The following is an 18,189-nucleotide window of genomic DNA, read 5'->3' on the forward strand; positions in this document are numbered from 1 at the left end:
ATGTCCTAAAATATCCATGTTTGTTCTCTTCTTTCCTTTCAAAAAATCGGGAGGCTCCCTCTTTGTGCTATGTGTGTGAACTCCCATTTAAAGGATAATAGAGGGTCCCACTGGCTCCCACTGCCCCTCTCTCTTCCCCTTCCCCTATTGCCCATTGGTCTGTTCCTTCAGGCTCACCGTAAAATAAAACATTTCAGTTTCCTGCTGGTTGGCTCGCCTCTTGGCAATGTTGATTTTGCTCATATAAGTCTCAGATGCGGCAGATTTGATGGATTCCGTGGATCGACTGTGTTGGAAGGCATCTGAGACATCAAAGTCCTCCACCGTCAACATGTCCTGGAGGGTCTGCATGGTAGCATCCAGTGTTTTCCGGACCTGGGAGGAAGGGAAAAGGGAAATTACAATAACAACAATGGATTTCTACAGAACTTTTCCTCTCACTGTTACTTAGCTTCATTCTCGCATAAGGAAATGCAGAGTCAGAGATTTAGGGATGGAAGCAGCCTCAGACATCATCTAGGTCCAGCTCTTGCATTTCACAGATGAGGGAACAGGGACCCAAAAAGTCCTACTACAAAGTACTTGGTAAAGGACAGAGCTCAAACTTGAACCCAAAACTGTTAATTAGCCTCAAGGATATTAAGTGGAGGGCCCCCATCTTTCAGGTGAGAAAACTGAGGCACAGAAAAACCAATTAACTTGACCAGTCACTCAGCTGGTTAATAGTGGAACCTGAATTTTTTGACCTGGTATAATTTCTAAACATAACATAGAAGAACATGCAAGTTACTAGAGAAAGAATCTATTAGTCTCAAATAGATAATAGTCTTAAATTTCTTTGACAGGATTGTACAAGTCCATAGTTTATGGGGGTTCAATTGATAGTGACACAATTTAATCTATCTAATCAATAATTAATTATTAAACAATTACTAAGCACCTATTATTGTGCTAAGTGTTGAGGATACCAAAAAAGTAAACGATAGTCTCTGTCCTCAAGAAACTTAGAGTCTAATGGAGAAGACAGTCTGCAAATAAATAAATAAATGAATATATATATATATATATATATATACATACACATATATTTATATATATACACACACACATATACACAAATATATATAGATATGTATATACACACATAGATATATATACAAAACAAGCTACATACAGGACAAACAGGAAATAATTAACGAGAAAAGGTACTGAAATTAAGAGGGGTTGGAAGGATTTCCTGTAAAAGGTGGGACTTTAGTTGGTACCTAAAGGAAATCAAGGAGGTAGGTCAACAGTCAGAGGGAAAAAGACCATTCCCAGTCAGGAGTCACTAGAGGTGGGAGACTGTTCCCCAAGGGACAACCCGGGAGAAAGCCTGGGATTGAGAGCTGAGTGTCCTGTTTGTGAAGCAGCCAGGAGGTTCACTGCATGGAAGACTACATGTTGGGGAGTAAGGTGGAAGAGGAGTAAGTAAGATCTAAGGGGACCAGCTTGTAAAGGGCTTTTAACGCCAATCAGAGCATTCCGGTTTTGGTCCCAAGGGCAATAAGCAACCTTTAGGTTTCTACTCTAAGCATCAGAAAGGGGGTCACAGGGAAGATCATCCCAAATACAAATCATTTTATCACCTAATTGAGCAACTAGGTAGGATAATGGACAGAAAGTTAAACTCAGAGTCAGCGATGCTCAAATTTGAATCCTGCCCCAAATACAGATTAGGTATGTCACCATGGACAAATCACTTACCCACTGTCAGCCTCAGTTTCCTCATCTATAAAATGGGGATAACAGCACCCATCTTATAGAGCTGTTGTAAGGATCAGATGAGATAACATGTGCAAAGTACTTTGCAAAACTTTTAAGTTTAAAATTTAAAACATTAGCTAATACTATTATCTCCTCTTATTCAATTATCTTCCTCTTCCACAACTTCAAAAAAAAATATATATATATACACGATATGCCTAAAGTCTTAGTACAGTATTAAGCTTTAATAGCTTAATTTAATAGTTTTGAGCTATTAAAGCTTAAAAAATGCATGAAGTCTTTGGGGATACCCCATATAATCTTTTTTAAATTTTTCTATTATTATTCCCACTCAGGTTGGTAACAGCAAAAGCAAGACTCAGCTCAAAAAACCTTGATTTGGCTCCATTGCCTGAAGTTCAAGAAAGATGTCAACAATAATTATTCTCTAACCAAGTCTTTGGAGGTTAACACTGGAAAAATTATGTGCCTGGTTTGTACCTGCCCTCGGCGAAGGCTATAAATACAATACAACTCACCCACCTCTCACTCCACATTACTGCTCCTTGTTTTTAGTTTTTAATGGCCAGATCCTACAAGGAGTATTCACTGGCCTGATTCCACTATGGGCAGGTATGGAAGTTCTGATCTTCTCCATTGCTTTCCTGGGTTGGTTTGTTTTTCCTTAAGCAACCGGGGGACCCCTTACCCAAGAACTCTTAATATTGCTGCCAGACTTGGTATAGATTCCCATTAGCAATGCCATCTGTAACTCAGAGCTCAAGATTCCAAACCCTTTGTTTCTCCAATGCCCCACCTTGGATGCTTACTACCTGAATGACATTGGACACATTACTTAATATTGCTTTTTTTTGGAGGGTCTCAGTTTTCTCATCCATGAAATAAAGTGGTGAAATTAAATGGCCTCTGAGGTCCCTTTCAGCTCTGGATCTTTGATACAATATCACACTGCTTCTCATAAGAGAAAAGAACAGAAAAATACAATTTAGAGGCTCAGAAGAATTAGGCTTGAAGACCATTTAATCTGAGCAAGAATAGGTATTAGGAAATCAAACAAAGCTGCTGCCTGGATTTTGGTTTTTTGTTTGTTTGTTTTAATGTTCAAGAGAGTTTGGAAAAATCTGAACATAATGGTTGGAGGGGAAGGAGTCTGTGTTGTAAGTAGGGAAAACAACTAAGAAGAAGAGTAGAAACTCTGTAGGGGGTAACCTTGCATTTCTGTTCCTGCCTCACTGGACCCACCCTGGTCCAAAACAACCTGTCCAAAGAAGGGGATTCTCACCTCTTCATTTTCTATCTTGAGGGTGGCTAGCCGCGACTGGAGCTGATGGTAGCGCATGAGCAGTTCTGTCTGGACTGGCTGCTGGGCACTCACTTGGCACACCTGCAGAGGAAAATCAAATCAGCTAATGGGTCAAGACCCTCCTTTTCCCTCCACCATCCCACCCTCTTTCCTCTTCTCCAGGATCAGGAGAACATAAATGTAGCCCCAGCTTAGAGATCTTTCTTTACATGATATAAATAACCCCTATCCCTTTTTAATGATTCAATATCTAATCTATGAGCTACTGTCAGACTCCAATGAGATAATGTATGTAAAGTGCTCTGCAAACTTTAAAGTTACATAACCTGCCTGTGACAGCTATTATTATATTATTATATAATATATTATTATATATTATATTTATTTATTCTAATATTGCTATTAGAATAAAATACGTGTTATACATATTATTACATAGTTTACAAGCAATTTTGCTATTAATGATGATCTCATGTCCATTAATTTAGGTAAAAAATTTTTGAATCCATTTATATTTTCAACCTTTCTCAATGCTTGAATCAGCCAGTGCCATAAATGTATTCCCTGAAGCGAAAAGCACAATCTCCTTCAATTTCAAAAATCAGAGAAATTGAGAGCGGCGCGGGACCTTGGAGACCGTTTAGTCTAAAACCTCATTGATGACAGAACGGAGGCCTGGAATATTTTTACCCAAGGTCACAGAACCAATTGTTGACGGCCTCAGAAGGCACTACAGCAGAAAGCAAGGGCATGCAACCTTCTATGTGTTTCCTAAATGCCTTTGGCAGCTTGGTAAAGCCTTTTTCAGCATCATGTTTTTAAAGGCATAAAATAAAATTTGTAGGACTATAAAGGAAAAAATTATATCTATATCTATATATATGCATATGTATTATATTTTTTTTTTGAAATTCACAGAATCCTAGATTCTTAACCCCTGTTGTAGATGAAAGTATCCTGGGCTGAGGGCAGAGACAACTGTATCCCAGAATCTACCCGTGTGAGCTTGGACAAGAAATTTTCTCATTATTTGCTATAGTTTTCTCACCTGTAAAATAAAAAGGGGGGCAGTACTATGTAATCATCTATTTTGTAGTAATTACATGTTTTCTTTAGGATCTTAGGATTTATTTTTGGAACTTTTTGGAGGTCTTCAAAATATCCAGGTCAAAAAGTGTTTAATAACTTTTTTTTTCTTAATTGATTGAAGGTGTTGGCCACCATCAGTTTTGATAGCAATTGGAAAGAAAGTAGGTCTATGATATGGAATAGTGGCAGCTTGTATTCATCTGACCTGTAGCACAGTGGATTGAGAGTTAGGAGGATCTGGGTTCCATGATGAGGCTTATGGGATTTGTTTCACTTCTCAATTACCTTATCTATAAAATGAGAGTGGGAGACTTTAATGACCTCCATTGTCTCTTTCCGCTCCAAATCCATATGATCTGATCTGTTCTTTACCAGGACTCAGTTTATTCTCCTTTTTTATAATTGGAGGACTTTAATGACTTCCAGTGTCCCTTTATTGGTCAGCACCAAATTCATATAATCTGACCTCTTCACCATAACTCAGTTTATTTTCCCTTTTTACAACTGAGAAACAGAGGGTTGGAGGGCTAAAAAATTCACTCAAAATCACACAGCCACTAAGTCCCCACTCCAGATTCAGTTTCCTCCTACTCCACCACCACCCTCCTCAGACGTTCCCATTTTCACTTGACCTCTCTATGATACTGATGCTAGAAACCAGATATGCTGCCTTCAGTGATCTTTCCTCGATATCACACTGATTCTGGGGAAGAGCCCGGCTCCAGTGCTCCAGGGTTTTCTGAACAGACTGTTCTAAACTCTGATAACATCCCCGCTTTTCCTTGGGAACAGGTTTCCTCTCTGACAACAAGAGACAAGCTTCAAAGGCCCAACATGTCAGTTACTTTGTTTCTCAGAAAAGCATCTCATTAATTAAGATAATTTTGTTTTCAATGGCTTGAAATTTATTGTATAGAAGCAATCTACATCCCCTGATTCTGATAAGGGGGCCCAGCCTTGAATCCTATTCTACCAGTAAGAATCAGACTTCAAAGGCAGGATTCATAATGTCCAAGGGAAGTCATGGCAAAGGTGACAGGGAGGGGAAACAATAGCAGCGGTTCTCATTCTCTCTGGAAATTCTTCAAGGAATCAACTAGCTGGGAAGGAATTTTGTCATGATAATCACCATCCCCTAAACTTGTAGCAAGTGGGAAAAGTGCCTTTTCTGCCATCCCTCCCTTACACCAATCACAACTCAACAGAAAAAGTTCTAATCTGGACCCAGGAGAACTGGGTTGGAATCCTGGATCTGCTGCCCATTGCTTGTATAATCATGGCAAAGTCAGCAAATTTCTCTGGCCCTCAGTATCCTCTTCTGGAAAAAACTTCTTAGACTTCTAAGGTTCCTTCTAACTCCACATCTTATGATGTATTTTATTGACTGGGTCAAGTCTATAACCAAAGTCAATGTGGAAAGATCATGGGAACGTAGATTTTGAGCTAGATGGGAGTCATGAAGTCTGACTGACTCCCTTATTCAACAACAAAGAAATATGAGACCAAGAGAGTAAAGGGGTAGGTCCCCCCAAATGGAGGTCTAAGAATTTGTTGGTCATGTTCTGCTGGGATTGAGCCATGTGACTGCAGAGATCCTTTCTAATTCTAAAATTCTTCTATTCTGTGATTCTATTCCTTCAACCTCCTGGTCCAATGTTCTCAGATGGATGGAAGAATTCACCAACTGAGAGAATACAGAGAAGTCCCGGGCTGGGCCCCCAGATAGTGATGGTAGATGGCAGTGACTTCGGGAATTTCAGGGCAGAGGTCTTACCTCATCCCCCATGTGGGGCTGGAACTCAAACTTGAGTGGCGGGCAGAAGACCTGGTTGCACATGTCCATGACCGTGTGCTTGTCACTCCTTGCATCAAGGTTGTCCACTGCGTTCTCTATGACATCCAGTCCCTCATGGCGAGAGGTCTCCAGGTTATATTCAGCAGAGAGGTAGGTCCTGAAGGTACGGGCCAGGCTGGTGTGAAAGCCCAGATCACAACACTTAAGGATAGAAAGGAGTCAAAAGTAGAACAGTCAGATTTTCATTGACAAGATGGTAAATAAGCGAGATCTCCATGAGAAAAGACTTTCCATTCCAAAGGCTCCCGTGAATTTTGGAAACCCACTTCAACTGCAAAGGCCAGTTGTAAGCTCACTTTCTTAGGGAAGTTCAGGGTATTTAAAACCTGAGTGGTGGAAAGAAGGGACAAAGGTCCTTTGAACTTTTCCTCTTTTTCTGCAAGAAGGGAAAGGCTTAGAGTAGAGAAAAAGAGAGGATCTAGTCAGGGTCTCCTGAAAAAACAAAGACATATATTTGCCAGGAACCCTCATATTCTGGACAATGAGATTTAGCTTCTTTCCACGAGGGCAAAGCCAGTTCAATCCCAAGTGGACTAGAACCCAAATCCAGACGTTCTCCATTTTATCTGGGAATATAGAAGAATCCCACAAGTAAGATCAGTTTGTCAAAGTACATTTACTGAGGGTCTAACACATCCAGAAACCAATAACCAGCTCAGTGGGGAGCGAGTACAAAAGAAATTGTTTCTGCTTGAAACCAGCTTCCAAACAGGATGTTCCTGTCCTTTCACACCCAGCTCAAGCCCCTTTCCCCATATAGCCCTCCTAGAGGATGCCCATTTACAGTGAACTCTCCCTTCTCTAATTTCTTAGTGACTTTCTTGCGATCATGCAAAATTAGCATTTTGAAAGATTATATACAATTCTCTACCTGTTCACCAGGTATCTGGCCTGGTAGTCTATTTCTTGCACCTAAAAGTGGGCTTAGAACTGTGATTTCATTGGCAGAGAGCCTCCCAGTGAGGAAACTCCACCGATCAATATAGAGAGACACCTTCTGGGCAATTCACATTGTTTAGAGTTGCCTAGAACACAGGACAGTTTAGTCCATGGCCCAGTCATACAGCCAGTACATCCGAGAGGGAGAACTTGAACCCACGTTTTTCTAGCTTCAAGGCCAGTGCTCCATCCACTCTGCCATACTGCTCCAGTGGGTGTTTATACATGTATGTGTGGGTATGAAAGTATATGTATAAAAAAAAGTATGTGTATATATGTGTATGTATATGTGTGAATGTGTATATATAGATATATACATATATACATACATGCACACATACACAGAGTATTCCATAAGTCTTTTTATTTTGAAGCTTTATTAGCTTTGGGATACATCACATACTATAATAAATACCACTTATGTAATGCTTTAGCTTATCTCACTTGATCCCAACAACCCTGTGAAATAAATGCTATTATTATTCACTCTATTTTACAAATGAGGAAACTGAGGCTGAAAATATTTAACCGCTTTGCCCAGAATCACATAGTTAATGTCTAACAACTCCAAATCCTATATTCTATTCCCTATATTATTTTTATTTAACTACATTTTGATATGTGTAGAAATATTTGAATATATGTATACATATGTGCATGTGTGTATGAAGCTAGCTTTTTAGTGTGTATTTCCCTTGCACCCAGTATGTTTGAATAGTTGATGGTTAATACTTTTGGATACAGATATAGATGAATATATACATATAAATATAAACAAGATGGTCCCCAAAGACCCACATACCATAAATTTTACTCCCTTATCCTAGAGGTCAATATTCATTCATATCCAAGCCTTGGACCCAAATTCCCAGGCTCCTCCCAAATTTGCCAAAGACAAGTCCCTTCCAACGAGCTCCTCCCAAACATCCCAGCTCTTTGTTCTCTTAGGGGATCTCAGTAAAGGCCGAGGGGATCTGTTTGACACTTGGGGTCTGTTTGACATTTGGGCCCCTCGCTTGGCGCCAAGGAAGGGGCACTTACATCGATCAGATCGGAGACATCATGGATGTAGTATTTGCTGATGGCTGCATTGGTGGCCGCGAGGTTCAGCAGATAGTCATTGCGGGCCTTGGTGCACTTCAGCTTATTTTCCGAGTATTTGGCCTGCCTCTGAGGGGACAGAGATGAGACACAGGTGAGCCTGTGGCCTGCTCAAAGCCTGGCTGGAGAACGGCAGATACTTCCAGGCGTGGCTTTATGCTAGACCAGCCCAGGTGGAGAGAGATGTAGGGCCCACTCAAATCTCAAGTCCTGTCCCTAAAAGGACACAGGAATGTGTTCTTCTGACTACAATCCAAATCAAGGTTTATTTTATATTTATTTACTCCTTTAATTCTTTTAATTTCTTTAATTCCTTTAACCTTTCCCTAGAAGGACAATCTTCAAACATTTTAATTACCTCTGAAGTTCTCTGACATCCTTTTCTTCCCAATGAAATTTCTGCATGTTACTCTAGGTTTGTGAATCCTAGAACGGGGCAGCCAGATTTAAGAGCTGAGGAGCCTTCTCGAGGAATACATTTTGTTCTATCAGCTGTAAGTGTTGTACTGCGGCATACTTGCTATGTTACTGACTCATGGGAGGCTCTCAGTATCAGTCTCTAGAGGCTGGGTAAACCCTGGGGATCATCTGGAAGTTCACACATTCTAAGTGATTTGCCCAAGCTCACACAGCTAATCTGCAGCAAAACTAGGTCTATCCATATGTCCTCTCTCCTGACTGCCAGGCCAGAGAGGGCTCTCTCCAATATATGAGATATTTTTACATTTTTAAAGAATATTCCTCAAAACAATCCTAACAGCAGACTGTGTAAGCATTACTATCCCCATTTAACAAATAAGAAGATAGAGGCTGAGAAAAATGACTTGCCTCTGCTTACCCAGCTACCTGGTCTCCTTATTTTAGAGATATAACTAAAATTAACACATTATATTCTATTAATTATCATAGTTTTATTATTAATTCTGTTAGTATAGAAAATAATATAGGATATATGCTATAATATACTATGTATCAAATTTTATTTTAATTTATTTTTTGGCAACTGAGGAAAGTAGCATAAAATTCAACTTCAGCTACTGCCTGAGAGACTGTCAAACTGGGCAGGGGAGTGAGAATATTGGCTTAGGGAAGTATAACTATAGTTCTCCTTATGCCACCTGGTCATGGAACTCTTTTTTTTTTCTTTTTTTATAGCTTTTTATTTACAAGATATATGCATGGGTAATTTTTCAGCATTGATAATTGTAAAACCTTTTATTCCAACTTTTCCCCTCCTTCCCCTCACCCCTTCCCCCAGATAGGAGGTTGACCAATATATGTTAAATATGTTAAAGTATAAGTTAAATACAATATATATATACAGGTCATGGATCTCTTACCTAATTATTCTTGCTAGCTAGAAAGAAAGACTGGTTATTTCTATACTGCTGAAGAACTGCTAAGGCCATCATTAAATTTCACTGCCCTGGGGAAAAGCCCCATTTACCGTACCCTAGTTAACGGCTATGCCAAATTCCCAAGCCATTGCTCCTTTGGTCTCAGGATGCTATCTGCCTTATATAAACTCCAGTGAGCTCTGCCTCCTTCTACTCTTTTCTCATAATTTCCTTCCATTTGCTTCTGGTTGCATTATTAAGTCATTAAGGCCTCGTTAAATTTTAATTGTACCATGTGTGTTGCTTAGTCTCCATAAGGAATAATCACAGCAGCTCAAGTTTAAATAACACTTTAGAGTTTACCAAGAATTTCCTCCCATGACCCCAACCTCTGATTCCAACTGACCCTTCTAGCCACATTATATTGTCCCACATTATACATATCTGTACTCCACAGTCTGGTTAAAATGGCCTTTTTGCTGCACTAACTCTCCCCTTTGCCCTCCCTGATCCCCAACCCTCCCCCGTATACCCCTCCCAAAATTACTGTGAATTTATTCTGTGCATGTTCTACACATATTTACATGTTCCCTCTCCTGAAAGACTGTAAGTTCCTTGAGAACAGGAACTTCTCCCACCTTTGTATTCCCAGTGTCTAGCAGAGTGCCTTATGCTTATTAATCCCACCTTGTTCAGTTATTTTTCAATCATGTCTGACTCTCCGTGACCCATTTGAGATTTTCTTGGAAGACATTACAGTGGTTTGCCATTTCCTTCTCCAGCTAATTACAGATGAGGAAACTGAGGCAGACAAGGAGCATCCCCTTCTGGGCGAGCCCACAGCCCTCCCTCGGAAGCAATCCCCTGACACCTGCCTTCTCCTTCATCTTCTCCATCTTCTTGACAGAACTCCTGCGCTGTGGCCTGTCCTCATGCCGGAGCAGATTCATCCCAAGGTCCCCGGATTTGTTGAACTGCTTCTCCTCTTGCTTTTCCGCCTCTTTTAACTTGCTCTCTGCACTGAGGCTCTCTGCGTGATACATGTGATAGGTTTTCATGACCTAGGACACAGAAATGAGGGAAAGTTAACGTTCCACCTTCTTCCTGTGGGTTTTCATGTCTCTCTTACCCAGATCTCAAGGTCATTTGGAGACAACTTCCCACTGCTCCCCACACAGATCATGCTCCTTCCTAGCTCCATGCTGTTTTATCCAAACACAATGCCTTCCTGCTCTACCCGCTTTCTAATAATCTCCTTTCCAGGCTCAGCTCAAGTCACCCTTCCAGGCCACAGCAACGTCTCCTATGGCTGACCTCTGTGCTTAGTGATTATACTTCATGTTAAAACAAATTATCTTTCTGATTGTCCTTTTGTGCATACAAAGCTTGTTTCCCCAGGTTCTATGTAAGTTCTATGAAGATACCAAGTCTGAAGGTTTTCTTAAGTCTCCCCTGGAGCCAATTGTTATTATCTGAAAAATGACCACCAGCAAACCACTTTTTTCCCTAAACTATAAAATAACAGGGTTAGATGAGATGATCCCTTTCTAATTCAAAATCTATGTTTCCAGGAATATCTTTTAAGTCTGTCTTTTAAGAAGCGGGGGTCTTTGAATGGACAACATCCTTTGGGAACTAGATTAAGGGATGGGGACCGCGTCCAGTGGTTTCAAGAGTTGTCTGGTGACAGGATAACAAAATATCCTGAAGCTTGCCCAATCCAACCACATATAGACTAATTCTTGGAGATTTTTGTGGTGGTGGTGGTGGTGGTGGATGAATCATGTCCTTTCCCTGCCCCCTGGAGAGTTGGGAACCTCTGTGAGGATTTGGGGACCCTCACAACAAATTCTGGAGTGTGAGCAGGTGCACTTACCAGTCCTTGCCTCTGAAGGAGACAGGTAAGTTGATGGAGCAAGTTCTGCACAATCAGACCTGAGCTCCCCACAAGGGTCAGAAGATGCTAATCTCTCAATCTTCCCCAATCTCTTTTCCTTGGCCCATAACCTGCCTTGAACTCCTTCCTACCACTTTTTAATGCTGAAAGTTTGTGGAGGGTCTATTCTATCCCAATGGAAACCCTACAGATGTCATTCCTTCCATCCCCAAACCCTTCAAACACAAGAGATAAAATTAAAGATTGGGTTTTAATCATCCCACTACATTTGGAGAGAAAAAGGCACATGTGCTGTTCTCGACTAATGTGCTCTTAGTCACATCATCCCTCTTTCATCGTCTGTCTCCGGGACTTTAAATATTTGGTTTCATGTTGTGTGGAGATGGCAGAAATGTTCTGATCTATTTGAGAAAGCAGACTATGAGGCTAATTGCCTAGATGCACAGCTGGGAGTACAGAGGGCTGGGGAGCCATAACTCAGGACTGCTCCTCATCACTTGGTGCCATCAGTGGGGGCTGGGAGCTGGGCAGTAAGCAGTAAGTGATTATGGGCAACATCTGCACAGAACCCCGTGGGGACTGCAAGGGGGGCTTGTTCCATGATGTGAAAATCCAACCCATTCCGATGTAGCCTGGCTACACTGAGACTTGGGGGGTGCTGAACAGTATCTAAGCAGGCAAGAGAGCTTCCAACCATTCTTCCCTCTGGTGTCCCAAGTAATTGCCTACACTGTTCTAGGCACCAGTGACATAAAAACAAAAAAAGAAAGCAGGGAACTTAAGATTTTGGGGAGAGGGAAGAGGTAATTATACAGATAATACAGAGAAGTATCAAACTGATTATTTGAAGAGATGAGAAAAGTACATTTATATCTGGAGGAAAGGATCAGAAAAGTCTTCCCTTAGGAAGAAGCTTGGATTAGACCTTGAAAAAAACCAAAGGGTTCTAAGAGGAAGAGGTAAAGACTGAGTGCATTCCAGGCTTGAGGGCACATCCTGGGCACAAGGACAGGTGTCAGATTGAAAGCCAAGCTTAAGGAACGGCAAATAAGTCGGTGTGTCTGGAACACAGAATTCACAGAAGGAGAATGATATGCAGTAAATCTGGAAAACTTGCTTGGAGCCAGATTCTAAAGGGCCTCACATGCTGAGGTAAATGAATTTTATTTTATTCTAGCAGTAAGTGGAAACTGCTCCAGCTTCCTGAGCAAGGGAGTGACAAAGTCAGCCTTGTGCTTCAGAAAAATTATCCTGGACTCTGTGTGGAGGAAGGGTTACAAACGGGGAGACACAAGCAAACAACAGTCCACATCAAAACCTGTGAAGTCCAAGTAAAAGTGAATGAATTCCCTCTTCTCGTAGCTATATGAGCAGAGGGAAGACAAAAGATACCAGAGGTAAAATCAATAATGCTTAGCAACTAACTGCATATGGGTGGCGAGGGAGAAGGAAAAAATTCCAAAGTTGCACGTCGAGATGGCTAGAAAGATGATGGGGCCCTGAAAACAAAGTGAGAAGTTTGGAAGAGGGATACATTTGTGAAGGGGGACCTATTAAGTTCTCTTTTGGACATATGGAAAACATTCAGGGGTATTAGTTTCTCTTTCTAGAGGAGAGAAATGGAATGAAAGTCTTTCCCCAAAAGAATACAACTGATTTTGAAGTATCTATTCTAACTGGGAAAGAATAGAGAATAAGTGCAAAGCCATAGATTATCTCCAACAGCAGATAATCTAAAAATTATTTCTATTAAACTAGCATGATGTCTGTCCATTCATTCACTTACTTATTTCTTGTAGCAATAGCGAATGATTTCTTCAGTTTGCCAGGCTGATACTCAAATGAATGGACATTGAGTGTGTCGGAATTTTTAAAAAAGGAAAAATTGTTACAATGGCATAAAGAGGGAAGTCTATATGGAATTAAACAATTAAAATTTAAAACTATGATTAAATTTGAAAAATTCTCCAGGAATAAGCCACAAAAAACACTCCACACATAGATGTTGCTAATTGTCTATCATTCTAGAGCAAGATAATGTTTTAACTTGCAAGTAAATTAGATTAATAATCATGAGTTTTACTGTCATGCACCAGCTAATGAAATAGAGAATGGAGAGTCAGGCCCAGGAAGGTGCAGAAGACAACTCTAAGGCTAAGGAGAATTGATTGTTAAATTTAAAAAAATTCCACCTCAGGAATCAGGAAACGCCATAGATCAAGGCTTGATTTATTGTTTTGTTAATTGTCTAGACTTAAGAATGTGATGAACAAAATAAAAATACAGAATAAATTCAATATTTCATGTATACTTTTTTAAAAAGCAAGTTAATTGTTAAATGTTTAACAACAGACCTCTGGCTATAGAAAAATAGAGTTTTCACACTGAGTCATGATTTAACATTTTATCTGTTCAAGTCTCTATTTAACCTGCAAATATTTACTGACTCCAATTGTGTTCCTGGTCCAGTGCTTGGAGTCAAAGTAGAAGGAAAGGAGAGGGTACAAGGACAAGTTTTCTGGCCCAGAATCTTGCATTCTAGTTAGGGAAGCAAAATTTATACTGTGAAGCAATTAGTGAAAAGTAATAAAACAATGTATGAACATGTCCACCTTCCGGTTTCGTTGCCTTGTTGAAACTATGAGCTAAGCTGGTGCAGGGCTTACCTTACAGACAGGTCATAGTGGAAAGTTCTGACAAAAAAAGTGATTCACTGGAGAAAGAAATGGCAAACCAGTAATTACGCCCAGAAAACCCCAGGACAGTATGCAAATGCTGAAAAAAAGATGGGCCCCTCATTGTCAGAGGGCGTCCAATCCTTACTGGAATTGTTTGTTCTTCTGTTCTCAAAGAGGCCCATAAAAATAAGGAAGATGGTGACCTGCAAGTGAATTGGACTAGGGCAGGTTTCGGGAGACAGTAGAGACCAGAAGGGTCTGCTACACTATGGTCCAAGGAGTGACGAATGACCAAATGACAATGAACATGGACAAGACCTTTGAGCTTTGGTTTCCCTCAAATGGCATGAAGACAGAGCTAAAGAGAGAAGGAGCTAAATTCAGAAGTCAGAAGATCTAGGAGGTGGAACCCTTGACTTAAATCTCAGAGATTGAGTGCCTCTTAGAAGGTAGAATAAAACAGCAAATCTGGCCATCTAGTCAACAAGACCCAAAACATTGACTCCCTCAAGCTGTGAAATTTTATTGACTCCCTCAACTAATGGGGAAGGGTTGGGAAGAGCCTGCTCACTCACCAATAAATTCTCAAACTCCACATCAGATTTTATGAATCTAAACTCACTCCCATCTCATCAAGCTGTGCCTTTTCTACTCATCCAAAATTCATTATTCTCATTTATCAACAACTCCCTCAAGCAAACTCAGCTTGGGTGTGACTTGGATCGCATAGTAGAGTTATTAAATAGCTCTACAGGTTTCAGTGCTCTAAGGAATAAATGCATGACCGCAACACTGACTTGTAAAGTGAATTTCTGCAAATCAGATATGCTGCATATTATACAAAAATCAACCTCCTTTTCTGTGGTGACTGACTCAATAAAAATGCTGTTTCCTAGTTCAGAATTGTAGGTTAGAGAGTAATGCACTTTACCACAACACTAGTTAGGTGCTTATAAATTCTGGAGCACATATGAGGATATTCAGAATGTAAATTGATAACTTTCTTCCCCAGCCTCTTCTCTACTGATTTTTTAAAAATCAAAATACAGGAATCTTAGAGTAATAGAATAACAGAACTTTAGATCTGGAAGATACCTTGGGAGTATAACTGCCCCATTTTTAGATGAGAAAACCATGGCCCAGATAGGTCAGATTACTTAGCTAACGGCCAACAGAGCTGGAACAAGAATCCAGACCTCCTTTTGGTCATCCTGCTTTTCCCCCGCACTCTATGCCATCTCCCAAGGGGTATTAATTCTGACACATCAGGAACAGCCACACACCTTAGCAATAATCTAGTCCAGCCCACTCAAGCTACAGAGAAGGAAACCAAAGTCCAGGAAAGGAAACTGAATCACTCAAAATGGCACAAAAAAGGCTATGACATCCATCTTCTCTCTCCCAGACCAATGCTACTACCATAATATTCCACTGTTGGTCCAGACCTGTGACTTCATCTGGATACAGAACACCAGATCGGAAATTCTCTCCAATGTTGCAAATTGGCATTAGGATCTTTTCTTTAAAAAATAAAAGATATAGCTTAGGATCTTACAGAATAGCCTGGTACCAGAGAGCTTTGAGAGGTTAAGGATTCTTTTTTCTGCTTGCCCTAGTCTCCTGGACACAATCCACTACACCTGACTGCCTTGCTGATAAAAACACCAAAATACCTAGCATTTTCCCAATAAGACTAGATTATCCCTCCTAGAGACAGAGACCATTTCTACCTTTCATAGCTTTTTATTTCACTAATCCACTGGTTTGAAGCTCCTTAAGAGCCACCTTCCTGCCAAGTTGACCTGCTCATTCAGCACCTTCTGCTTAGAATGTGTCCAAATAGCAAGCCCACTTGTATATGAACCATCTAATAGCAAAACCAGGTTGCTGCAGATGCAAAGAGATCCCAATCTTGTGCTAAGAATGCATTCAGCTACTTTTCCATGTTCTAATTTCCCATGTCATTTTGAAGAACCACAATGGTGAAAGCAGAAACTCTAAGTTCTGAATTCTCTCCAGGCTCTGAAGAATAAATGCACGGTAGCAACATTGATTTGTAAAGAGAATTTCCACAAGTAAAATAAATTACACATTGTACAGAAATCAACCTCCTTTTTTGTGGTGACTGACACCATAAAGATTGCTGTTTACGAGTTTGGAACTGTGGGTAAGAGGACATTATCTCTAACAAGGGCTTTCTGCTTATCTAGACCAAGGCTACTTAAATTTTTTCCACTTGTGACCCATTTTCTCCCAAGAAGTTTTTATGTGACCCCAGGTATAGGGATACAAAATAGGTATATAAACCAAACATTTATTGATAATAAATCATAATTTTGCAATTCCCACATTCAGTTATAAGATCCTTATAGGTTTGTCACTCATGGTTGAAGAAGCTGGGACTTAGAGAATCTATTTCTTTCCTTCTCCCAAACTCATTGTCATTCCCAATTGAATAGACACTAAAAAATAAAATGAACTGTGACATACTTAACTAAAAATGATTCATATAAACAAAACAAGTCCCTGAAATGAAAAAAAATTATTTCGGTCTCAAACATCAGAAGAGAGAATGGGATTGAGCAGTACACTTTACCTGCCTAATGAAGGAGCTGAAATTTCAGGAACTGCCAGAATGAAAGATTTCTTAGAGAAGTTGTGGTAACATAATGTGTGTGTGTGTATGTGTGTGTGTGTGTGTGTGTGTGTGTGTTTGTATAGCCCTAAAATTGAATAGTATCTTCTGAAAAAAAAATTCTTTTCCTAAATGTCACACACTGATACAAAATGTAGGATTTTTAAAATACAAAATGAAAATCTTTGAAATGGTTTCTGAGCATAAAAAAATTGGGGGCTAAAGTTTGTTTTAAAAAATAAATTTTATTACACTTCTGTTTACATGAAGAGGTTTCAATAAAATACTTCTCCCCTACCTTATTCACACATACCCCCAAATCATCTCCTAAATCAGAAGTTCTCACCCTGAGGTCTTCGAACTTAATTTTTTTGTTGTTGTTCTTGTTTCAACATTTTGATAATTATTTCAATTTAATCATTTTTCTTTATAATGCTATGTATTTTATGCATTTAAAACCATGATTCTGGGAAAAGGGTTATAATCTTTGCCAGACTTTCAAAGGGTTACATGACATTTAAAAAAGATGAAGAATTTCGAAGCTAAGAAGCGATTTGCATAGCTCTGCTCCTGTGGGAGTTCAGTCCAGGGAACCAGTGTTTATACTTATTCTACTGAGGAATTCTACCTCTTCGATGTCTGGTGGTCAGGCCTCCTTTTTCACCATGCTGTGGCTGTGGCATTTCCCTTTGACTAGCATCCTGGGCGATGGTCCAGAAGAAAAGAGTTATTTTTCAAATTCTTAGGAGAATCCAGTTCCTCTATAAACATCAGCTAGCCTGTGCGAATCTAGGTAGGGCTGAGAACTCTAGAGGCAACCATGAGTTTGTCAATTATCAGGGATCAATAGTCAATAATAAGACCAGACCTGTATATTTGTCTTATAGAGGTTGCATCTTTAAACTTCTATTGGGATCTAGCAGTCAATCCTCGATCACATATTGCCTCCACACATCCATCTTCCTAAAACTCTTAGTGAAATTTAAGAGACCTCCTGAGTCTCCTCAGCAATTCTGTGCTCTAAAAAGCCATTTTCTTAACCAGTGGGTCACGAACCCAAATGGGATCTCATAACTGAATGTAGGGATCGTGAAATTATGATTTGTTATCAGTAAACACTTGATTTATATACCTATATAATCCAGTCATGTACAAATTTCTCTAGCAAAAGGGTTTTGTGAATGGAAAGAAGCCTACAGGACTTTAACCCTATAGGATATAAGATGCTGGGCTCTAGAAAGGGGGGCTGAACTTAGCTGTGACATCCTGAATTAGAATTCTGCCTCAGGTCACATATTGCATGAACCTGGGCTAAATAACAACTTCTGTCAGAATCAGTTTTTCCTTGTCTATAAAATGGGGATAATAACAGTGTTACTGTGATGATCAAATGAGGAAACATATATTAAACAGCTTACAAATGGTAAATCACTATATAAATGTTGGTTATTGTTACTAATTTGCCAATGAGGTGCACTCCCATTGTTCAACCATTCCTGTGCTTTGTTCTGAGATCACCGACTCACGTTGAATGGTTCCACTGATGAATCAAAGCTTTGAGTCAAATGACCCTTCCCAATAATTTATT

General features: G+C 39.9%; 1 protein-coding gene across 6 annotated transcripts in view; it reads right to left on the reverse strand.

Moving 5' to 3' along the window:
* Positions 1 to 18,189, reverse strand: part of SRGAP3 (SLIT-ROBO Rho GTPase activating protein 3) — a 268,193-nt gene that overhangs the window by 66,472 nt on the left and 183,532 nt on the right. For all 6 annotated transcript variants that reach the window (XM_031954495.1, XM_031954488.1, XM_031954480.1 and 3 more), the window contains exons 5-9: positions 10,267 to 10,452; positions 7,995 to 8,123; positions 5,934 to 6,155; positions 3,050 to 3,151; positions 178 to 375 (exon numbers count right to left, since the gene is read on the reverse strand). In XM_031954495.1, coding sequence (XP_031810355.1) covers positions 178 to 375; positions 3,050 to 3,151; positions 5,934 to 6,155; positions 7,995 to 8,123; positions 10,267 to 10,452 — 837 coding nt within the window. The remainder of the gene's footprint in view (positions 1 to 177; positions 376 to 3,049; positions 3,152 to 5,933; positions 6,156 to 7,994; positions 8,124 to 10,266; positions 10,453 to 18,189) is intronic.

The sequence above is a fragment of the Sarcophilus harrisii genome, chromosome 1, assembly GCF_902635505.1.
Source record: "Sarcophilus harrisii chromosome 1, mSarHar1.11, whole genome shotgun sequence".
Classification (NCBI taxonomy): Eukaryota; Metazoa; Chordata; class Mammalia; order Dasyuromorphia; family Dasyuridae; genus Sarcophilus; species Sarcophilus harrisii.